Source organism: Molothrus ater, chromosome 24 (genome assembly GCF_012460135.2).
Source record: "Molothrus ater isolate BHLD 08-10-18 breed brown headed cowbird chromosome 24, BPBGC_Mater_1.1, whole genome shotgun sequence".
NCBI classification, from domain to species: Eukaryota; Metazoa; Chordata; class Aves; order Passeriformes; family Icteridae; genus Molothrus; species Molothrus ater.
The window spans coordinates 2,749,596-2,773,818 of NC_050501.2; the positions used below are offsets into that span (position 1 = coordinate 2,749,596).

The following is a 24,223-nucleotide window of genomic DNA, read 5'->3' on the forward strand; positions in this document are numbered from 1 at the left end:
GTCGGTACCGGGGCTGTCCCCGCGTTCCAGAGGCAGTACCGGGGCTGTCCCCGCGTCCCAGGGTCGGTACCGGGGCTGTCCCCGCGTTCCAGGGTTGGTTCCGGGTCGGTTCCTGCGTCCCAGGGTCGGTACCGGGGCTGTCCCCGCGTTCCAGAGGCAGTACCGGGGCTGTCCCCGCGTCCCAGTGTCGGTACCGGGGCTGTCCCCGCGTCCCAGGGTCGGTACCGGGGCTGTCCCCGCGTTCCAGGGTCGGTACCGGGTCTGTCCCCGAGAACGAGGGTCAGTACCCGGTCTGTCCCCACGTTCCAGGGTCGGTACCGGCGCTGCCGCAGCTCCCGCGCCGGGTCCGGTGCCGTGAGGGGGTTGGCCCCGCCCCCGAGGGGCGTGGCACGGTTACGCCCCGCCCAGACTCCGCCCCTCCGGCGGCGCGCGGGGCAGGCCGGGATCGGCGCGCGTCGCTCCGCGCTCCCATGGTGCCCCGCGGCGGCTGAATGGGGCAGAGCCAAGATGGCGGCGAGCGCGGCCCCGGCGGGCGGCGGGTCCCTGTTCGAGTGCCCGAGCTGGTGAGCGGCCGCGCGGCCCGGGGGCGGGAGGGGCGCGGGGCTGCGCTCCCCGGGCCCGCACAGCGCTGCCCGGGCCGGCGGGCTCCGGGCGCGGCCCGAGGGTGCCGCCATCGACAGCGCCGCGGGGGGCCCGGGGCCTCCCTGGGGTGCCGAGGCTTTTCCTCAGAGCTCAGACAGAATCCGTGCTGTGGTAGGAATTAAATATCCTGCTCAGGGCGTGTGTCCGGTACGGGAAATCTGTCAGCTGGAAATAGGCTGGGGTTTTTATTAGCCTGAGTTCAGAAGTCAGGGCTGAGTGCTGCAGAAACAGCATCGCGACCATCCCTGGGCTGGGTTAGAGGTGGCAGAGCCCGCGGTGGAAGGGAGCCCTGAAAATGCCGGGAGCAGAGCCTGGCATCGAGGTGCCCTTGTTCGTTTGTTCTGTGTTTGGATCATCGCTGGAGAGATCTTGGCTCTCCTGCCTTCTTTGGGTGCGGGAGCACTGGGATGGGTACAGGGATGCGATGGGATGGATACCAGGATGGGATGGGATGGGCAGAGGAGCACTGGGATGGGTACAGGAGCACTGGGATGGGTACCAGGATGGGTATAGGGGCACTGGGATAGGATAGGTACAGGAGCACTGGAATGGGCACTGGGATGGGTACCTGGGCACTGGGATGGGCACTGGGATGGGTACCAGGATGGGTACCAGGATAGGTACAGGAGCACTGGGATGGGCACTGGGATGGGATGGGTACCAGGATTGGTAGCAGGATAGGTACAGGAGCACTGGAATGGGCACTGGGATGGGTACCAGGATGGGTACAGGAGCACTGGGATGGGTACCAGGATGGGTACAGGAGCACTGGGATGGGTACCAGGATAGGCACAGGAGCACTGGAATGGGCACTGGGATGGGTACCAGAGCACTGGGATGAGCACTGTGGTATTTTAAATCACACAAGCACCTGAGAGCTGGAGCTGTGTGGCCCAGCCCAGGCTGTCCTGCTCACCCAGCTGTGTTGTAGACACTTTGTGACAGTGCTCATGTGTTGTAATTTAGAGCTGGTTTTTAAGTGCCTGCTGTAGTTGGTAAAGCCATTTCACCTTCTCATGGAAGAGAATTCCTCATGTATTTTAGGGTCTTATTTGTGCTGAACATACACAATAATAAACATCTACATGAGACAGGATGGTGTTCCATGAGGTGATGACACAATAAACCAGATAAAGCCAAAAATTATTCTGGATATTCAACTTGAAATTTGAAGTATCATCCGTTTTTTTCCCCCTAGTGTTTTTGTACAACAGTGACCACAATATGCTTTATATTCCATGTAAATTGGAATGACTTGCACCTTTGAAAGCTGTAGATGGAGGAGCTGGGGAAACACAATTGTAAAATGCTCAGTCTCAGTGGCTTGCATGGTATTGCAGAAGAATTCCAAAAGAAATCCCACCTGGAGGAGAGAACTGTAACACCTCTAACTGTGAGGGCCTCTTCAGGTACCTGGTTTGTGCCTTTAGCAGGGTCTGACAGAGAGAGTTTCCCTGTGTCCCTACCCTGGCTTGGTTCTGAAGCACAATCTGTTGTGCTGGATGAGAAGTGAGGTGGGATCTGGGAGATGATCCAGTCCCAGGGGCCAGGGGGTCATGTTTGGGTGCCAGGTCCTGTTCTCTTCTCACATTTTAAAGATTTTTTGTAATTCACTTATTGCAAGCTGAATGTCCTTTTACAATCATATTCCAAAATAGTTCTTGCTTACAGCAAAGTTCCTGTCTGGACTCTTTCATTGTACATTGTAAGGAAACTTTTTATTTTCTCTTGGACTCTGTTGTATGTTTGCACATTGTAATGGTTGTAGGGACCATTTTTTGTGTGTCTGTAGCTGTGAAGTAAAGGAGTGCCTGACACAATTTGATTTTTTCCAATTGGCACATGCAGACTTGGCAGCTAAAACCAGTGAAAGCTTTGTGTTTTTCCTTAATGCTGCTTTTGAAACCCAAAAAAAGGAAAAATAAAAAAGTGAGCCAGCAGGAAGGCAGCCTGGAGAGCTTCCAGTCACAGTGTTTGTGTTCTGAGCAGTGAACCCAAAATGGGAAGTGTTGGCTGATGCTGGCTGCTGATAACCATGCTGGAAGTGAGGAGCTCTCCTGCCAGGTGCATTTATTTATTCCTGGTTATTTTTCTGTAGAGTCTATTTCATGCTAAAGCTCTGGATGCCTTCTGCTGACATCTGCTGATCTTCCAGCTCATGGTTTTAAAGGATTTGTTCCTTTCAGAGCCAGGCAAAGAGTGCCCAGGTGTGATGTGGAACCAGTCTGGGCCTTTCCCAGGTAGGATTCTCCAGACTGGAGGTGGTTTGCAGGAGCAGGATTGGAGCAATAGTGCTGTTATTCAAAGTTCTGGTTTAAGAGGATGTAAAGATACCCTGCAGGAAGCCTGGTCTTACACAAGCCCCAAAAAGTCTCCTGTGCAGGCAGCATGGGAGGGCTTCATCCCAAGAGCTTTGGGTGACCAAGAGCATGGAGTTGCAGAGAGTTTTCACAGTCAGAACCAGATTCTTCTGTAGTGAATTATCTTCAGTCTCCTTAACCTCTATTAAAATCACAGTCTTTACCTATTTATGTTCCTGCTTCTAAGGAAAGCTGGCTGGGGCCTGTGGGCACCAATCATATGAGAAATACATCTTAGATATAATCAAAAGGAGTAGCTTTTTTCTTTGCCCATGCTTTTGAGGTTTGCCTCTATCATTTTACCTCTTCTTCCATAATTTGGATAGTATCTGAGTACCCCATTTCCAGAAAAGACTTCTGCACTGAAATTCCCAGTTTTCATCTGGTTTAAGTTGTGGCTCTGATTTAGTTTTTGTGCTGTTATAGCTAGCCTCTTCATAATCCATACAACATTTATTCTTTCTTTCCTTGTGTTTCCAGCAGCTAAACTTAAGACAGATGAAAACCAGTGGTTGCCACCTTGCTGATGCCAGAACATGTTTCTGCATGTGCTGTAACTCCTCTGTACATGTCAGCCAAGATTTGGGCTGTGCATTTACAGTTGGCACAAAGAGGGTGCCAATACTTCCTGTGGTTAATATTTACCCATTCCATGAGATCAGAAAATGTCTTTAGATAACAATTAGACATCTTAGTTTGATTAAGACTTTTGCAAACCCTCTGAGCTGGCTTTAGGTGGTAAAAGTGGTTTCTCTGAGGGACAGGTTATCTGGTGTATGGTTTTGAAGGGATCAGATGTTTAGTGGATACTGCCTGCCTGTCCTTTTGTCCTAGTGTAACTTGTATTTGGAATTGTGACTCTTTCTTTATTCTCTTTGACTCCTCAGTAGTGGGGATGTCAGGTTTGTCCTGGAATGGACATACATAAGAAATTGTTTGAAAGCAGCAATTGTTTCTCTTTAGTTTCTTTGGCCAAGAACTGGCTATTCCTGGTGATGCTTTTACACAGATTTCTGGAGAATATGAGCTCCAGAGTTCTGCACATTCCACCCTGTCCTTGAAGCTGGACATGAAAGTGTGTACATGAGTCACAGAGGCCAAGATTTTTAGGAAGTGGCTAAATTTAGGTTCTGAGTCACATTTAGGAACCCAAATAATTGACCTAATTTTAAACTAACACAATAGAATTATGGCTGTCCTGTCTATGTCCTTAATAGCAACAATTCCAAATTTCTTGTAGTGATTTACATCAGTCAGGCTGCTGAGTTTCAGCTGGATATAGACATTAGAACCCTGCTGGCCTGTCAGCATTGAATCTGCACTGTGGAAGAGATCCTGATTTGTAAAACCTCAGTTCTCTTACTTGGCACATTCCAAAGTGTAAATGGCCTTGTCCTTCTTTTCCAAAATGCTTTATCTTTGTTACAGAGACACGGCCTGGCCTTTGGAGCGTGAGGTGGAGAAAGCAAAGAAACACAATTTTCTGTTTCTAGTACAGAAGAAAGATTTCTTTGCTTGTAGGTATTTAAATCTTTTAAAAACCTGTGCTGGAACCTGGTTTGTTCAGTGGTGTCCCTTGTGAATATTTAACTGCTGATCGTTGTAAGCAGTTGATGTCTTCTGTAAGGCCAACAAATCCACGTGTGGCAAATCCCAGGCTGGGAATGCTCCTGTTCTCCTTGCCAGGCAGCTCTGTTCATTCCCTGTCCATTCTCCTCAATCCTGGCACTGCCTCCCAGGAGTTTCAGGATTCAGGAGGCAGTCAGGGCATGCTGGGTCTCAGTCAGACTCACTCAGCTAGTGCCCACCACATCAGTGCATTTGCAGGTCTTATTTTCAGGTCACGTGCAGGATGCTGCCCTGGGGAGGCACTGGGGACTGTGATGCACCATCTGCAAGGTACAGAAGAAATTGCTTTTTTCTCATTTTCAAACACAAGCACTTGTGCTGGAGCCAAGTTGTGATAGCAGAGCGTTGGCCTTGGGCAGTGCTAAGGGCTCTTTGTGTTCTGCAGAGAGGACAAGCTGCTGACCTCAAGTAATTCTTCATCCTTCAGAGCAGGAAAATTAGTTTAGTGGATATTTTAGCACATAGTGGAATTTGTTTAATGGAAAAGGACTTTTTTAACATGGGACATAAAATGGGAAAAAACTGCTCTCCTGTCCCAGCATAAGTCCAGCTTTCTAACAAACTTTCTTCCAGGGGATTTGTGCAAGAGATTTCCTTTCGTGTTCTACTCTTTGGTTTATGAGATGTGAGATTTGATGGGGCAGAACATGTGAAGGGTGACTGATACTTCCAAATCCAGGCATTACTTCTGATCTTTGGTGGCTCTGGAGCCAATTAGTTTTTAATGTAAAACTGAGCAATCTTTCTACTTCTTTTCATTAAAAGGCTTTTCAGGTATCTAACTTGGGCAGCCTGAACTGTGACATTGACTTAAAATGTTCCAAAGGAGTTTCCTATCAAAAATTACTTCTGTGAATTTGTTTTCATGGTATCATAATCAGTATTTACAACCTTCCTGTGTTCAGTGTTTGGCAGGAATAGGTAGATGGGGGAAATACTGCCTACAAAGGATTCTCTGCAGTCCAAAAGAAGCCAGAGAATAGGTAGATTTTTCTAGCACTTTAATTCACAGCTGAAGGCACTGCCTTGCAATACTGCTGAGCTTGGCTTATCTGTGGAAAATAAAGTTGAGGGTAGAGGCAAAGTAAAAATAAGAGCAAGGATGAAACTAAAAGTAGAGGGGGCAATGAAAAAGCAGAGCTGGAATGTAGCAGAACATGAGCATCAGAGAGGATTCAGCTGTGCTGGAGCTCCTGGGGCTCTCCTGTGACCTGACTGCTTCAGGGAGGAAGTTGCTGAAATGTGCTAGGACAGGCTGACCACTGAGTATCCAGGAACAGATCAGGGAAAGCAAAAGCAGGGGCCAGACTGAGTAAGAAGTAGATTTGTAGAATGAATTTGTTGAAAGGTTTATCTATTTGGAAAGAAAAGGAAATTGGGGAAGTAGCTGATGTTTGATCAGAGTAAGGCTGCTGTGTGAAAATTACCAAAAGTTGGGTTGCAGAGTAACCAGAACTTGGCAATTTCAGAGGAAGGGGGGAAAACAAGTGCTCAGAGGCAGAAAGAGGGAACTCTAAGTGGACAGGAATCCATGAAAGGAGCCTGTGTGTGTTCCAGTGAAAGCTGAGCACTGAGATCTGCAGGGAGCACAGGAGCAGACAGCAGTGCTCAGGGGGAGCCTGGCTGGAACTTTCTTGAGCAGTACCAGGGAGGAGCTTCCCTGGCTGTGCTGGGGGACTCCAGCTCATGACACAGACTGTGTCCCACCTCTGGGAGCATTTCTGCTTGCTGGCCTGTCCCCCACACCACCATAATCCCATTTCACTGCTGAAGTCACCACTTGTGCTGAAGTTTAGCATCCTCTGCTTTGGCTGCTGCTGTTTGTTCATCCAAAACAATAGGAGTCACCATTAACCATGTCCTTGTTAGGGTGGTATATCCACAGCCTTTGAGAAGGGCCTGACAAGAAAACCTGTGAAAGTCCCAAGTGGTCAATTCAGAAAGGGCCAGAGAGATCTGGGCAGGCTGGTGTAATGGATTGGAAACAAGAAAGGAAAATGTCTAGGAGAGAAATGAAGTAGAAATAACAGGAGGCTGTGTTCTTACATGAAATTATTGAGGAGAGCTGACCTTGCAACACAGAAAAACCAATAAATGTAAGGCACACCTCAGAAATGTGAACATCTGTATTTAACCCCTTCAAACAACTTCAGCTACCAGTGACCTTTCTTTCTTCTCCAGCCACCCTGAGAGCATCCCTGCCATTGTCACTGTTCCCTGGGCTCCCTGCCCTGAGCAGAATGGGAACATGATCTCTGCAGAGTTCCTCAGCAGGGCAGCAGTGCAGCCAGGAACTGGGTCACTGCTGCTGCCTGGAAAGCTGAGATGTTACCTGTGAGGAGGTCCTAGAGATGCACATCCTGAGATATCTGAGCAGGAAAAGATCCTTTGGTGCCAAGAGCTGAGGGATCCTGTGTGCTGCAGGTGCCCCGGCAGCATCCTGGCTTTGAGCATTGTAGGTGCCCAATATGTTCCTGCTGCCCCCATGAGTTCACCCCTTGCTGTGATCTGCTGAGTCCCTCAGGCCTCTGTGCTGCCCTGCCCAGGTGGGAATGCTGCTGCAGACAGGTGAGTCTGCTCCAGGAGCTGAGCAGGAGCAGGGGGGCTGCCCTTGGTGTGCACTGTGCACAGAGGGCAGGGGGCCCTCTAGGGCTGCAGCCTGTCCTGTGCTCCCTGTGTTGTGCTCACAGGTGAATGGAGGGGCTCTGGCTATTGCCCAGTGTTTATAATGCTACAGGTGTGTGCAGAGCCCACAAATATATGCAAATATTTTGCCATCACTGTCCTAGAGGAGAAAGGTGGCAGAAGTTTCTGTTCCTCTCAGCAGCCAGGGGTAGAGATTGCCATTTTGAGGGTGATGTGAGTAAACAGAGCTCTTCAGCCTGCCCCCATCTCTGGTTGTTGGTCTCACACTGTTTGCTCTCAGGATTTGCTCTGTTTATTGTGTAAATCAGATGGTTTTCACCTAAAGCTTGAGATACTTCATGTCCTGTTACCTACACTCTTACCATAAAGAACTCTTGGGTTTTGTGTTGTCAGAAGGAATCTGCAGGGAGGAAAAGAAAATTATGGGATTTTCATCTTTTCCCCAAAATACTTCTGCTTACATTTGTGTAGGTTTGGTCTGTAACTCAAGCAGCGCTAATAACATTTTTATTAAATGTTTTAATACTATATTTTTCCTTTCTTTATTTTCCAGGGCAGGGAAACCACCACCTGGCTTACATCTGGATGTAGTCAAAGGAGACAAACTCATTGAGGTATGGAATTAGGGTTTGATGGATTTGGTGTATCAGCAGCAGAACATTCCCCATCATTTTCCACACTTATTCATAAATATTTCCTTTCTCTCATGTATTCATTATCTTCAAATCAGTTTGGTTTTTTTCTCTAAAACAATGAATGAAGTGACTTTTCCCTTGCCTGTGCAAGGCAGCCTTGTGCCATGCAGGGCTCCCATCAGTTAAACCTCTTCCCTTTGTGCTGCTTGTTTGACAAACCTGTCTGGTCAGTTTATTTTTTTATTTTGCATTACAGTCAGATTAAGCAGGCATCCTGTATTTTGCAAGAGTGCTGCTCTGTCCTACAGCATGAAATACAGTTTGATTTGAGTTTTCCTCCCACATTCAGGATCTGTGAGCAGTGTTATGATCAGCACAGATACAGCAAGTTATTTTTATTACAGCACCACCTCATTCTCTGTTTCATATTTTATCTTGCATCACACTGAAAGTAATAAATAAAGAAAAGTCTCTTTCCCATTGTTGACAGAGAGAACCCAAACCAGTGAATGTATTTCAGTGTGGAGAGACTCCTAACTTGAAGCTGACTGAAACAGAAATGGGTCTGGGTGTAGTGGTTTGATACAAATGCCAGGCACCCACAAAAGTCATTCATTTATCCTGCTACAGTTGGACAGAGGAGAGGGAAAAAATTAATGAAGGACTCATGAGTTGAGATAAGGATTGGGAGAAAAAAAAACACTCTAAAGGCAAAACAGATTCAAATTTAAAGGTATAAAGTGAATGTATTATTAACAGAGTCAGAGGAGGACACAAGAAGTAAAATAAGCCTTTAAAACACCTTTTTTTTCCCTCAGCTGTGAGGGTTTTGGTCAGTTCATCACTTGGGATCTTCTCTTTGCTCAGGGAGAGGAGTCTTTTCTCTGCTGTGCCATGGGATCCCTCCCAGGGGCAAAAACTCTTCCCAAAACTGCTGTGGTGAGGGTCACTCATCCATGGGGTGCAGGCTTTTAAGGCTGGGCTGCTCTACTTTGGAAGCAAAAGGCCTTCCCTGTCCATTTGTGTCTGCACTGGGTCACAGCTTTCCCTGGCATCCACCTGCTCCAGTGTGAGCCCTTTCCCAGGGGCTGTGGGTGGATCCCCATGGCTGTGGGTGGATCTCTGCATCCCCCATGGATCCCCATGGCTGTGGGTGGATCTCTGCATCCCCCATGGATCCCTACAGGCTGTGGGTGGATCTCTGCCTCCCCCATGGATCCCCAAGGGCTGTGGGTGGATCTCTGCATCCCCCATGGATCCCCATTCCCTGTGGGTGGATCTCTGCCTCCCCCATGGATTCATGGATTGCAGGCACAGCTGTTTCACCATGGTCTCACCACAGCCTGCAGAGGAATCTCAGCTCCAGCACCTGGAGCACCTCCTCCCCCTCCTTCTCCACTGCCCTTGCTGTTTCCATGTTGTTTTCCCTCACATGTTTTCCTCAGCTCCTTCTCTTTTCTGTCTAAAAGGGAAAACTGCTGCTGGTAGGTACCATTGCCACTAATTGAAATATTCTTGCAAGATCCTGTAGCCAAACAGCACTTGGATGTGATCCTTGTGTTTCCCTGTTCAATACAGGTGGCAGAGAGTTTTTCACTTCTGTCTTTTCTGGTAGGCAGCAGTAACCGAGGAGGAGCATTGTTAGTCCTGGGCGTTGTTGAGCACTTGATACTCACCGAGCCATCAGTGTCCCAGGCTCTGCAGAGGCCTGAGGGCACCCTGTGATTGCTGGGTCTGCAAAGTGCAACAGCAAAACAAGCCATGCAGTGTTTAAGCTCAGTGTGTGAAGAAAGACACTGGGTTATAGCTCAGAGGCACAGAACATTTTAGAAACGTTGTCTTGAATTAAAGGCAGTACAGTTGTCTTCTCTGTTGATGATTTGTTGCAGTAACTTCCAGGAATTTGTGTCTTTGCAAAATCTCTTGTTGGTGTTCCCCAGTCAGGGCAGTATTGTTTGTGTGTAACAGGTGCAAATGAAAACTTCCTTTTGGATGCTTTTGGTTTCTGTTGTGGGCAAGAATGAGAAATGGTTTGATCAGTTTTTATCGTAATTGAAATTGTGAGGTAACTGCTTGCAGAGCTGATCAGTGTTTGTGGAGCAGACTTGAGTTTATGTATTTTAACAGTGCCAGACTAAACTGAAATATTGATGAGCTGTTGATGCTTTGTCTTGAATTTGCTATGTTTATTCATATTCTTGAATTTTTTTCAGGAAGTTCCAAAAGATTCTAGGAATCTAATATGCTTCTCTGTTTGATGTTCTACCTCAGAAACTCATCATTGATGAGAAGAAATACTATCTCTTTGGGAGAAATCCTGATCTGTGTGATTTTACCATTGACCACCAGTCTTGCTCTCGGGTCCATGCTGCCTTGGTCTATCACAAACATCTCAAGAGGGTTTTCCTCATAGATCTGAACAGCAGTAAGTAGTGTGGCATTTAACCAGACAGAAGAGCTGTACTTCAGTGCTTAAACATTCTGAATCTGAGACACTTTTTCCCTTTCCATTGTTGTCTGCACTGAGGGCAAATGGATATAATTTGAATTTGCATCGTAGGGAAAGACAAGGGTTAGGGCAAAGGAGTGTTTGCTCCAGTCAGCCAACAGCTGCCTCAGTGGGTGTTTCAAACATTTCTAACTTGTAAGAGGCCAAAGGAGATGAGGAAAGTGTCTTCACCTTCCCATCACAATTTTAGTGAATCCTTTCTTCTGAGGGTGATTTCCCAAGGTCTAAAACCTGTCAGGTGTTTTTTTGCACTGTCCAGACAGTTCATTGGGACCTGCAGGAATACAGAAAGTAAAAGGTGTTTGTAGTTTATTTCCAGTGATTTTCTGAGGACTTCTGGTGTGTGTTACAGCAGTTTGTGAGATGGTGATCCGCATAGCCGATGCTTTCGGCAGTACCTCAGGGCCTTGTACCTTGGAACAATGTCTGAGATTCTCAGTCTTGAACTGGAATACCATGATCCCAAGCTGAACAGCCTATTTTGCATTTTGATGTCCTCAGCACATGGCACATTCTTGGGCCACATCCGTTTGGAAGCTCACAAGCCCCAGCAGATCCCCATCGACTCCACGGTTTCCTTCGGCGCCTCCACGCGCGCCTACACCCTGCGAGAGAAGCCACAGACACTGCCCTCGGCGGTGAAGGGGGATGAGAAGATGGGTGGTGAGGATGAGGAGCTCAAGGGTTTGCTGGGGCTGCCAGAGGAGGAGACAGAGCTGGATGTGAGTAGATGTCACTGTGATGTTTTCTGAAAAATCCCTTTGCTGGGATTTCTTCACTTGGGAAGCTTCAGCTTCTCCCTGTTTTGCTGCTTTGGAATGTGATTTGGAGATTGTTTATCCTGCATGTGAATTGGTTTAATTTAATGGCTAATCATGGTCCAGCTGTGTTGAGGCTCTGACAAGTCATGAGTTTTTATTATTCATTCTTGTCAAGCCTTCTGATGTATCTTTTTCTTTAGTATAGTTTCAGTATAGCATAATATAATATAATATAGTATAGTATGATATATGATATGATATAATATAGTATAGTATGATATAATATAGTATGATATAATATAGTATGATATAATATAGTATAATATAATATAGTATAATATAATATAATATAATATAATATAATATAATATAATATAATATAATATAATATAATATAATATAATATAATATAATATAATATAATATAATATAATATAATATAATATAATATAATATCAGCCTTCTGAGAACTTGGAGTCAGATTCTCACCTCTCACCTCGTCCTGGGGACCCTCACAAACACCACAAGTATGATGGCACACTGCCTTGATGGCATTTCCAGCAAGGACAGCATTCCCTGTTTGTTTGCTTAGTCATGGGATCATTTAGGTTGGAAAAGACTTTTAAGATCATCAGGTCCATAAATCTGACACTGAAGTTGAAACTAAACAATGTCCTGTGGTCTTCTGGTTTGCACAGTCATGTGATTAAGTCAGACTTCATTTGTTTGTAAATTTTCTGCAGAATCTGACAGAATTTAATACAGCCCACAACAAAAGGATCTCCACACTGACCATTGAGGAGGGGAACTTGGACATCCAGAGGCCAAAGCGAAAGCGGAAGAACTCCAGAGTGACGTTCAGTGATGATGATGAGATCATCAATCCAGGTAAGGAGCTTGCTGTTGTTAGGTTTGAGGTGAAGTCTCTTAGGTCCTATGAGGTGTCTTTTTACTAAATTGAGGAGAGAAACTTCTGGGCTTTTTTCCTTTTTAAGGAGACAAAGAATAATTTGGTCACTCCATCAACAGGGGGCACATTCCTACATTACCCCACAGAGGTTGTTTTTCCCATGTGCTCACTGAAGGAATCACAGGTTGTGCTCATTAAGGCATTTCTGGTTGGGCTCACAGGTTGTGCTCACTGAAGGAATCACAGGTTGTGCTCACAGGTTGTGCTCACAGTCATCCCTGTTTTTCTTTGCAGAGGACGTGGACCCATCTGTGGGGCGGTTCAGGAACATGGTACAGACAGCAGTGGTCCCTGTTAAGGTATGGGGTGACTCCTGACTTTCTCATTAGCACATCACATTGATGAACTCACTTTATGATTTATGAATTGCATCTTAGAAACAAGAGTGCTCCCACATGGGAGGTGTTTCATTGCTAGGCAGAAGTGATGTCTGTGTTTCACAGTTGTCTTTTTTAGCAAATTTGAGCATTTCCCTTTGAACCCAGCTTTGGCTTTTTTCTTTAATAACACATGGGATCAATGGTGATATTTTTTTCCTCCCATGAAGAAACACTTTCTAGAAATCTAGTGCATTAGTCAGATAAAACTGTGGGAAATGTGGAAAATAGAAGGGAAAAATGAGAATTTGTTTATTTAAATACTTTGATGTTTCATACATTTTTGTACTAGAACAAGCAGGCTTGGGCTTTGCTCCAAGGTGAGAGTGTTGCCAGTGTTCTATTTAATTGGAGTATGCAAGGAAAAAGAAAGATCTGCAGAGCTTCAGAGCAGCTAAGCCACTGTGTAACAGCAATTTCACTTGTTGCTGGTATAGACTAAATAACATCATGTAGAGAAGGAAAATGTTCCATAAACCCAGACTGCAGGAGAAGATTCCAATGATCAGGAGCAAAATTACCCAAGTGATCTAAAAGTTGCAGTTTCTTTCTGTAGGGGAGGGAATGTTTGTGTTACAATGCTCTCAGGCACAGGGTGGGACTTGGGGTGTCATGTGCAGGGCCAGGAGCTGGACTCAGTGAGCCCTGTGGGTCTGGTCCAACCCAGGACAGTCTGTGACCCACTCAGTCTTTGTTCAGGATGAGCTCAAGATTGGCAGGAGTGTAAAGGAGGTGAAGAGGTGCTCACACTTCATCTAAGTTACACCTGAGTGTCAGCTTTTGTCTCCCTTCCTGCACTGTGCACCTTTAAGAGTTTATTGTTGTGGTTTTCAAGGGATCCCAGAGGAAACCTTGTAGGACAAAGACTGGGACATGGTCTGTGGGCACTTTGTATGTGGCAGATTTAGGTGCCTCTTGGGGAAAACTATTGGAATATTACCAATAGAGCCAGATTGGATGTGTCTGAGCTTGTCTGGCCTTGCTGCTGAACCAAACAGCAGCACTGTGGTGTTTCACCCCAGAAACACTTTTGGCTGCTGGGTGTGTGGTGTTTCACCCCACAGACACTTTTGGCTGGCTGGGTGTGTGGTGTTTCACCCCACAGACACTTTTGGCTGGCTGGGTGTGTGGTGTTTCACCCCACAGACACTTTTGGCTGGCTGGGTGCTGCAGCTGGCACTGCAGACAAGTCCAGGCCTGCAGGAGGTCTGGTGGTGCTGGGATGGAGCTTCCCCCCATAACAGGGGCTGCTCCTGGGGTTTCCCTCTGGCAGAGAAGCTTTAAGGGGATGGTGAAGGAAAGGAGTCGGTTCTGATGGAGGGTTTGGATCCAGAGCTTTATTCTGGCCCTCAGGCCTCTGAATGCAGCACCAGCTCCAACAGAACTCCCTGAGCCCGTGGTTGCTGCTCCTTTAACCCCGGGGAGAGGGGCAGGGAAGGGGCAGGGAGGCACCAAGCAGGGACAGGAGGGGAGGGACAAAGGGACAAAGGACACCTGGATGGCCCAATGCCCCCCAGGGGTAGAGGGCATCCTTTGGATCTGCCAATCACTCGAGGCCCTTCTGGAATGCCAGGAGTGCCAGACAGTGCTGGGAGGGGAAAGGAGAGGTGACTGACACACCTGGGAGGGAATTATCAGGGCAGGGACCCGAGGTTCTGGGGTAAACTCTGGAATCCCAGCACAAGAGAGAACGGTCTTGGCACCCGGTTGAGGCAGGTTGTTGGTTCCATGCACTGTGAGTAACTCTCTGACTCCTCCTGCCCGCAGAAGAAGCGCCTGGAGAACGCGGCCTCGCTGCCCACGGACGAGTCGGCGTCGCGGCGCATGCAGAGCTTCCCCTACAGTGGGGGCCTCTATGGGGGGCTGCCCCCCACCCACAGCGAGGCCGGCTCGCAGCCCCACAGCGTCCACGGCACCGCGCTCATCGGGGGGCTGCCCATGCCCTACCCCAACCTCGCCCCCGATGTGGACTTGACTCCAGTCGTGCCCTCCACAGTGAACATGAACCCAGCTCCCAACCCCGCCGTCTTCAACCCCGAAGCTGTGAATGAACCCAAGAAGAAGAAATACGCCAAGGAGGCCTGGCCGGGCAAGAAGCCGACCCCGTCCCTGCTGATCTGAGCTGGGCTGAGGGAGGGTAGGAGTCACAACTCCAGAAACTTTTCATGTCTGGTATCGTCTTTTTAAAATTTCAGTGTCCTAACACATGTAATACCAAGATTGGAGGAGTGAAATATCCTTTAAAGATCTGTCTTCAAATGTTTTTATATGTCTGTTATAAAAAAAAAGAAAATACAGCTCCCGTCTCCTTTTGAACCAAAACCCCTACAAGCCTTTTCTTAGCCACACAGTCCCAGAGCTCTTTGTGCTGAGTTTGGATCCACAAGTCCAAGGGGCAGTCACACAATTTCATTATCACTTATGGCATGACCCTGCAGGTCCGTGTATTTCAGTGCTGGGCTCGCTGTGCTGACACTGCTCCTGCTGGACTTTCTCACAGCAGGGCAGCTTTGTCAAGAGGAAATGTTTGTGGGGCCAAGCCTTGCAAAATCCCATTGGAAGGAGTTGTAAAACTTGCAGAATGTAGGTCAGTTTTTATTTTTTATATTTTCAAAACCCCACCAATGTGGGGCATTATTGTCTTTTTTATTATTATTTTTTAGTTTGGCTACAGCTTGTTTTGATTTCCACATAAAACACTAGATCATCCCATGAGCCATGAGTTGAGATGGATCAGCAGGGAAGCAGCTGGGTTCCTTAGCTTTGTTCCAGTGCTGCAGAATGGGGGCTGTGGGATGGATGCAGGGTGCAAACAGTCAGGGAATCCAACAGGATCAGGCACTGGCTGCACTGTGCCATGGTGATTCCCCTGGATAACTCAGGGTGAAGTTAACACAGTGGAGTTTTTTTAGACTTGGTGGCCCCTGTAACTTAAATAGTTTCATTTTAATTTGCAAATGGAACTTTTAAGTTTAGAGTCTATGAGATTCATCAAGACAAAAAGCTGGGAGGACTGACATGTTCCCCACACACTAATATTTTAGCTGCTGGGAACTGCAGGTGAGAATTGAGTGCTGCTGAGAGCCAGAATAGGAATTCTCAGTGGACTTGGGTTGTTGCTCAAGCCCTTTAGTTCCTTGGGTTTATATTTGAAAATGATTCACATACTCATACATATTGTGGCTGTACTTTATGCAAGGTAAGGCCAGAGCTTTATTATTCTTACATTTATTCTGGATTTTTGTACACACTCTAATGCAGTTCAGCTACAAGTCACATTCCTGTGCTGTTTGTTTGGGGGATCCAGGAAATGTGCACTGAAATGAGAGCATGGACCTGGCTGTTCACTGTGTGCAGGACTGCAGCTGTCTGGGGAGGTGGTGCCAGGTTGTTGGGACAGGGCTGTGCTCCAGGGAAATGGGATGGTGCTGGATCAGTGCTGTGTTCCAGGGAAATGGGATGGTGCTGGATCAGGGAAATGGGATGGTGCTGGATCAGTGCTGTGCTCCAGGGAAATGGGATGGTGCTGGATCAGGGAAATGGGATGGTGCTGGATCAGTGCTGTGCTCCAGGGAGCTGGGGTGGTGCTGGATCAGTGCTGTGTTCCAGGGAAATGGGATGGTGCTGGATCAGTGCTCTGCTCCAGGGAAATGGGATGGTGATGGATCAGTGCTGTGCTCCAGGGAAATGGGATGGTGATGGATCAGTGCTCTGCTCCAGGGAAATGGGATGGTGCTGGATCAGTGCTGTGCTCCAGGGAAATGGGATGGTGATGGATCAGTGCTGTGCTCCAGGGAAATGGGATGGTGCTGGATCAGGGCTGTGCTCCAGGGAGCTGGGATGGTGCTGGATCAGGGAGATGGGATGCTGGATGCACCAGACCCATTTCAGACAGATGCCCCAAAATCTGTGAGTTCTGCTCTGCAGTGATTGCTTCTATCTTGTGAGCAGCTGCCCAGCTCACAAGAGCCATGGCTTTAGAGACTGCTCTGTTCCCTCCCACACCATCTCATCCAGCTCAGACTGTTCCTTGTGTGCATTCAGCACCTGCTCCATGATCCAGCTGTGCTGCTCTGTGTTTAAGTTGCCATTGATGGTTCAGCTGTTGGGCATTTGTTCTGCTTCCCAGTGCTCCCACAATAACTCAGAATCTTCCTCTTTAGTCTAAGATTTTCATTTCCCAGCCAGTTGCTTTCTGAAGGCAACTCTTTAGAGTAAGAATAGTCAGGACAAACAAAAGTTGAGCAGGTTTCCTTCTTTTTCTTTTGTTTTTTTTTGTTTTGTTTTGTTTTATTTTGGGGGGAAGAGGGGTGGGTTGGGGGGTTTTGGGGATTTTTTTTGCAAGTGGCTCTTTGCAAGATTTTTCTTGACAAGGGAAACTTCACTGCTCGTTTTTTAAAGCTCTTCTCCTCTCAGACTCTGAACCAGCTCTTATTATTTCAGAGCTTAGGGGCCACAGCTGGCCACGAGGGGACAGGAACATCGAGGGGCTTTGTACAGACATTTGTACACTTGTGTAATATGTAATAGGCCTTTTCACACTTCTGTTGAGCTTTTTACCTGTAACCTTTACTATGTTGTAAATTAAATGCAGATTTTGCCAGGTTGGAGAGTGTAGTGTGTTCGTTCCAGTGTGCACTGGTACAGCTGAGCCTGCCTGTGGTGCTGTGGCTCAGGGGAGGATCCTGCCATGGCAAAGTGCCCTTTTCCCTGCAGGCCTTGGCCTTGGGCTGCCTCAGGCTGCAGCTCCTAAAGCTGCCCCAGCTGCTTTGCTTGTGACCTGCTCTGCTCCTCGTGCTGCACTTTGGTACACAAGTGACACTTGGCAGTGGATTTTGAACAGTGGCTGCTGTTGTTGTCCAAGTCGAGTTTTATCTGGTTCTGGCATAATCCTCTTTGTAAGTTGTACTCCAGAGCCCAGCTCTGCTCTCTCATTGCTCAGCCTGCTCCTCTGACAGGCTGAGGCACCATCCCCTGTCACTGATCTGCAGCCTGCCCTGGGCTGTCACCCCAGGCCACCTCGCTGTGCTCACCAGCCACAGGCTGCTGTGGAACAGAGCCACCACAGCAACACTTCCTCAGTCACCAGCTGTGCAGACTTGCAAAAGTGTGTGCCAAAATAAGGAATGCTGGCAGCAACCTCTGGAACACGTGGCAGCTCCCTGCTCTCAGCCCTTGCCAGTTCATGTCCACAGGGAGGCCTGGTCTTCATCTGACTTGCGAGGCTGCCCCAGCAGTCCTAGCAGAGGGAGCCACTCCTTGCTGCAGTCACTTTGGCACAACAGGGCTCTCAAAAACATTGCTCTTCACACATCTCTAGAAAACTTCAAATCAGCATCACAGGCTTTTAGTAAACATTGACAATTTTGTCCTGTTTTCCAGGCAAGTTCTCAAAGCCAAAATCACCAATTTCCATGCAGTGTCGTGTGATCTCGTGCCCTCCTTTTCTCTTGCTCTTGGCCATCACAGCACTTGCTGAGGATGGAGAAATCCTAAGAACATGCAGAAAACCAAAAGCCAAACACTGCTGGCAGCAGAGGCAGAGCTGTTGGTTTTCACACACTCATCATACTTTGTAAAATCGATTTCCCTGATGGCACACAGGTGATCCACACGGCATTCCTGCTGGCACAGCTCCAGGTCGTACCTGGCAGAGTTAAACTCATAGTACAGCTGCAAGTAGTGGGGGTCCTTGGAGATCCTCTCCAGCACTGTCTGCATGGAGCCTGCAGAGCCATCAGGGACCTGGAAGGCTTCTGTCAGCCTGTACTCTTCCTCCCAGTCTGGGAACTCTGCTGAGGCCATCGTGTTGGCACGAGTAAGGTTCAAGTAATAAGTCACCATATCCTGAGGGAGAGAAAAACAGAACTGGGGAGACATCAGGACAAGACTGGCCCTGGGTGAGACACTGGGTCAGCCTTGGCCCCCACTCAAGGGCCCAGCTGCCCTCGATGGGGCTTCCTACCCAGATGGGCACCTGGGGACACCTCAGGTGAGACCCTCCAGAGCCACTCCAGACAGAGCCTGTTCCCTAAGGGCTGAAAGAAACAGGGTGGCTTTGCTCTGCTTGACTTGGACCTCCAAACATCAGAAGCTTTGAGCCTGGCCTGTTCAGACATCTGTCAGTTACTATCAACACTGCCCAGCAGCAGAAGCAAGGGCTACGCGAGTGTTATGAGCAGTTATCTTCTCAGCTGTGAACAAACTGAAGAATCAAGTTTTTCACAGCTGTTCTCAGTCTCTTGCCCTTTTTCTCTCTGCTTCACTGACTCCCCAGACATGCACAGTGTACCTTAGCATTCACTTCTCTGCTATAAACATGTAAACAGAGCAACTATAGAGATCTTCATCCACTACAAAGGAGAGCATAAGCACCCATCCTCCACCTCTTGGCAAACAAGAGATGGGAAACAGAAGCTGCCCCTACAATTCACCTCAATTCAGAGGGACACAAATAACTTTTGAGATGGTTTAAATGTTTTGGAGGGAGTCTGACAAGTCTGTTATTACTCAAAGAGTAGTTCTGTGATCCATATTATCTGAGGAGCAAAGCAAGTGTCAAATGAAACTCACTAAGGACATGAACAGCACCATAAAAACTGTCTGACCTGCCCGGGGGAACTCACCCCAGCAGGATGCACTGGCTGCCAAGGCCATGCTTTGACTCACTGATGCTCCAACTAAATCTTTGTGCCAGACACAAGGCTGAAATATCCTGGGTCAGAGTCCTCTCCCACACAGCCACTCAGCCTCTGTGCACTGAGAAATCCTGAAAAGCCTGTTCTGACTGCAGGGGGAATTAAAGTTGTTCTGGAGCTGCAGTGTGGTGCACACAGGGGTCCCCTACCAAGACCTGCAGGGTGTCCTGATCATAGTCAATCACACGAATGGCAGGGTTGTTGGCTCCATTGCTCACTCCAGGTAATGTTGTTTTCCAGGGAGTCACTCCAGGGGCCAGGAACATGACATTGATTGGAGCACCTTCACAAAAATGCAAAGCAAGTTGTGATGGAGACCATGGCTTGTCCCACACCCTGTCCCCATCACAGTGAGCACCTGGAGCAGATTGCACTGCTCACAGCACCTTTGTCCCCAGCTCCCTGAACCACCCCACACACAAAGATGAACACATGGAACAACACTGGGGACTGAGCACAGGGCTGCTGCAGCCAGCAATGGGCTCTCCAGTGCTGGCAAAGACTCGCAGTGAGGGTGGCCAGGGAACCACACTCTGCAAAGGTGTTCACCCAGAGCACCCACACACACACACAGATTCAGCACTGCTCCCTCAGCAATGCCCAAACCCCTCAAGAGAGAACAGGCAAGAAGGGGGAACAGGCATAGAGGGGAAACAACAATATCTGAGGGTGAATAGGAAGGAGGGCAGAGGCTACAGACGGGGGCAGAGATGAGAACACTGTTGCCTCTTGTTGCCCAAAGCATGTCAGATGTTTTTCCTGGCTTCTTTTAGTGGCTTTCAGCTAACAGCCACTACAAACTCTCATGGACAGTGATTCTGAGAGCTGTCAGGGCTGTCACACAGGCGCTTGGGTGACCAGAGCAGGTACCTGTGTGGCTGTAGAACACACGAAAGCTGTCAGTGTGATGGTGCCCAAAGAACTGGGCAGCGATCACCCCGTGGTGCCTCTGCACAATCCCCAGGTAGCGCTCGTTGAAGCCCCTCCGGAACCAGGCCTTGCCCCGTTTCTTCTCAAAGAAGCCCGGAGGGACGTGGCCCACAATGTAAACCTACAGAAGCAAGAGCTGCCCTGAGCTCAGAGCCCACACCAGCCATGGAGCACCAGCCAGCTGCAGCTGCACCCAGAGGGAGCAGAGCAGGAAGAGCTTCCAGGCTGGGGAGAAGCCCAGGTTGTTGACTCAGTCCTTTTAATACCATTTCATCTGCTCTAGAGGCGTTGGTCAGTGTTTCTTCCAGCCACTGGAACTGCCCCCCAGGATCCTCCTCAGCAGCTGTCTCATCATTCTGGTCATAGTAGAGGTTGGTGTTGAGGACAACCATCCGCCCCCTCATCCCTGGGCCAGGCAGCTTCTCACTGTAGAAAGCTCCTTAAAAATGAAACCAACAGAGGAGGAGCTGCAGATCTGCTCACACTGGTGGCTGTGATCCCAGATCCCTTTGTTCCCACCTCTCTCTGCTCTCCTTAGCAGCAGCCACAGCAGGGTCACTGCCTGGGACAGTGCCCTGAGCATTCTGGATGTGCACTTGGAGTGACTCCTCCCTGTGGGTCTCTCGCCAGTGAGGGGAGACCTGAATGGGTGCAATGGGCAGCACCAGGAGCTGGGCAGCTCTGGAGAGCCCCAGCACCAGCTCCCACCTTTAAAGATATTTTTCCTCCCTCTGCAGGTCACCACTCTGCATTCTTTCCAACTTGACAATGGAGAGAAGAGACTAAAGTATAAAATAATTTCTTCTCTTGCAAGCAAAGCTCCAAGACAGAAATCAGCACTAAATTGGACCTTACCTCTGCAAATCCTCTATGAATACTGCTGCTCTGAGCATAGAAGCAAGGAAAATTGTTCATGGTATTCTCCTACCCCTCCTCATATCCCCAGCATGCTCTAAACACGTGCCAGACCTGCTCTGAAGAGAGGAAGGGAGGCATCACTCAGCCAGGGCCGCCACAGCTCTGCTGTTTGGTTGTAGATCCTGTGCTCCTTCCCAGGAAACTGATTCTTGGGGTGGAAGTCATGATTGCCCATGGCTGCATAGACCTTGGTACCTGGGGGCAGAGCCAAGGAGGCACAGGGGAGGTCAGGGCTGCACAGGCTCAAGGGAGGGAGGTCAGGGCTGCAGAGGCACAGGGGAGGGAGGTCAGGGCTGCACAGGCTCAAGGGAGGGAGGTCAGGGCTGCACAGGCACAGGGCAGGGAGGTCAGGGCTGCACAGGCTCAGGGCAGGGAGGTCAGGGCTGCACAGGCTCAGGGCAGGGAGGTCAGGGCTGCACAGGCACAGGGCAGGGAGGTCAGGGCTGCACAGACACAGGGCAGGGAGGTCAGGGCTGCACAGGCTCAGGGCAGGGAGGTCAGGGCTGCAGAGGCTCAGGGCAGGGAGGTCAGGGCTGCAGAGGCTCAGGGCAGGGAGGTCAGGGCTGCACAGGGGAGGGAGGTCAGGGCTGCACAGGCTCAGGGCAGGGAGGTCAGGGCTGCAGAGGCACAGGGCAGGGAGGTCAGGGCTGCACAGGCTCAGGGCAGGGAGGTCAGGGCTGCACAGGCTCAGGGCAGGGAGGTCAGGGCTGCACAGGCTCAGGGCAGGGAGGTCAGGGCTGCAGGGGCCCTCTGAGCTCCCTGAGGCACTCCCAGCCTTGGGAAGAGCTTTGCCAAGGCCAGCCACCCCTCTGCCCAGGGCCACCACAGGGCTCTGAGCCGCCCTTGGGACAAGCCACCCACAGCCAAGTGACTGAGCTGTCACCAGCAGTAAGGCTCCTTGGCCCCTGCTGACACAGGTTCTGTCTGAGGGTGTCCTGCAGCCTTTTCTGCCTTCATCACTAATGACAGAAACCTTTCTTTTTGACAGAAACATGAGTGTGCATCAATGCAGTATGGCTCAGCAGAATTGAAGCCATCAAACAAGTCCCTTCTGTGCCCTTCCCCATCCCAATTCTGCCCTTTCTCCATCCTGGTTAACCCTTCCCATGAGTCTCTATGCCCCTTTCCCCTTCTCATCCCCTCAAATCCTACCTGGAAAAGTCTCTTTTATCAGAGAGGTCAGATTTGCTATTATGTGCAGAACCTTTTCTTCTCCGAGCTGCTCATTGGGGACATGGGGAGTGTCATCTCTACAAAAAGAGAAGCAGCACAGTCACTGTCTGGGACTAACAGGGCCTGTGCTTACAGCAGTGAGCAAGGCAGAGAAATTTGCCAACTCCTCTCTGTGCCAGCTAGAAGAGAAAGTTTAAGCTTTTGGGTGCAGAAGTCAGTGCTATGTTGCCTGGCCAAGATGCTGAGGGAGTTTCAAGAAATTGCTCACAGGAAAAAATGAGATTCACTCCAAACTTGAGTGTTCAGACAACACTCCCAGGGATGCACAGGGTGGGATTGTTGGGGTGTCTGTGCAGGCCAGGAGTTGGTAATCCATGATCCTTGTGGGTCCCTTCCAGGCTCAGGACACTCTTTGATTCCAGGATTCACTTCACCTTAAAACCCCTGTGCACCCTGCTTTGGGGTGTGTCACAGGCACCTGGGAACACTGCAAGGGTCAGCACTTTGCAATCTGAGGGCATCTGATCTGCAATAGCAAAGCAGAGCTGTTTACACAGCTATGAACCTATGAAACAAGGAAATGCCCCTCTAAGGCAGCAATCTAAGGCTGCTCCATGTCTGTGTTTACATTAACATGCTTATGGCATTTGTGGATGATGCTGAGCTGTCCACAGGAGAGAAAGGAGAACATTCAAAATCATGTCAGGGGACTGGGGAAAATTGCTTGAGGGAAAAAGAAAACTCAACATAAGGTCACAAGCACCAATAACTGCATTTAAGTAGGAACAGGCATCTACAGGGACAGAAAATGAAAACATGGGACAGGCAACAGCCCTGCAAACTGGAACTGGAGGTTACAGCAAGTTGGGGCTGCACTATCAGAAGAAGGATTATATACACAATCACCATGCAAAATAAAGCTTTTACCATCTGTAAGTACTATTGAGGCCTCCCATAGCACAGGGAACACCCCTGGAAACCACACCAGGAGAGAACATCCTCCACTGGGGAGGCTCCTCTGACTCCTAAAGCAGGACTGTCCCTTCCTGAGCCAGGTCTCCAGGTGCCTCATCACAGCCACAACTGCTGCAAGCTGGTTTAGAGTGCTCTGTTCCCACTGCTCTGACCGGCAGGGCTGGATGCACGGACACACAGCCCACAGCTCCTTCCCCTGGGCATTCCAGGTACTCGGACTCACTGTGGGATCACACAGAAGGCACAGAGGACGGACAGTGAGTTGTGATCCTTTTGTCACCTCACTCCACAAGCGTCTTGCCAGTGTTGAGCGCCCTCGCTGGGGCTGTGCTTTCCTCCAAACCCGTTTTGCATTACAAGGCACATTCTGCCCTCTCCTTTCCAAAGCCCATGGAAAGAGCCCTGCCACACGCACCACGAGCCCGTACGGGCTGCATCGCCCTTGTCCCGCCCAGCCCCGGTGTCCCTCAGGCGGGCCCGGCCCCTCTTACCCGGTCCAGAGCACGAAGTCGGGCGCGGCCAGGCGGGCCCGCATGGCCTGAGCCGCCGAGCGGAGCAGGGTCCAGGGCGAATCGCACACGTAGCTGCCCCAGGGTCCGGCGGGCCCAGCCCGACCGCCGCCCGAGGGGCACGGCCGGCCCGCTGCCGCCGCCGCCTCGTACCCGGGGTCCCAGTGCAGGTCCGTGAGGTGCCAGAACCGCCCGGAGCCGCCGCTCGCACCGGGCAGAGGCACGGCCAGCAGGCACAGCCAGAGCAACACCACGAGCTGGCCCGGGGGCTGCATGGCTGAGACCGCCGCCCTCACCTGTGCTCGGCCCTCACCTGTGCTCGGCCCCGCCCCTGGACCCCGCCCCCTCATGAATGCCAGGCCTGGCAGCGCCCGCTCTCAAAATGGCGACGGCGGCTTCCTCGCGGCCTTCTCCTATTGGACAGAGCTGGAAGGCGGAGGGACGCGATTGGCTGCCGGCCGGCAAAGCGGCCCTTGTGCTGCATGGCAGAC

At 49.6% G+C, this 24,223-nt stretch overlaps 2 protein-coding genes and 1 non-coding gene across 3 annotated transcripts; 2 read left to right on the forward strand and 1 right to left on the reverse strand.

The window, feature by feature from the left end:
• Positions 1–462: 462 nt before the first annotated feature.
• Positions 463–14,851, forward strand: PPP1R8 (protein phosphatase 1 regulatory subunit 8). The gene is made up of 7 exons (XM_036396957.1): positions 463–563; positions 7,831–7,891; positions 10,184–10,337; positions 10,923–11,143; positions 11,926–12,070; positions 12,387–12,451; positions 14,297–14,851. Exons 1-7 carry the CDS (start codon positions 508–510, stop codon positions 14,648–14,650), a joined length of 1,056 nt encoding a protein of 351 aa, XP_036252850.1. The 5' UTR covers positions 463–507; the 3' UTR covers positions 14,651–14,851.
• On the forward strand, positions 9,572–9,734 carry LOC118695637 (small Cajal body-specific RNA 1). The gene has a single exon (XR_004981555.1). It is a non-coding gene; the product is annotated as a small Cajal body-specific RNA 1 (non-coding RNA).
• SMPDL3B (sphingomyelin phosphodiesterase acid like 3B) lies at positions 14,775–24,007 on the reverse strand. The gene is made up of 7 exons (XM_036396958.2): positions 23,715–24,007; positions 22,228–22,325; positions 21,127–21,270; positions 20,424–20,596; positions 20,098–20,278; positions 19,377–19,510; positions 14,775–18,376 (listed from the first exon to the last, which is right to left on the reverse strand). Exons 1-7 carry the CDS (start codon positions 24,005–24,007, stop codon positions 17,993–17,995), a joined length of 1,407 nt encoding a protein of 468 aa, XP_036252851.1. The 3' UTR covers positions 14,775–17,992.
• Between the last annotated feature and the right edge of the window lie 216 nt (positions 24,008–24,223).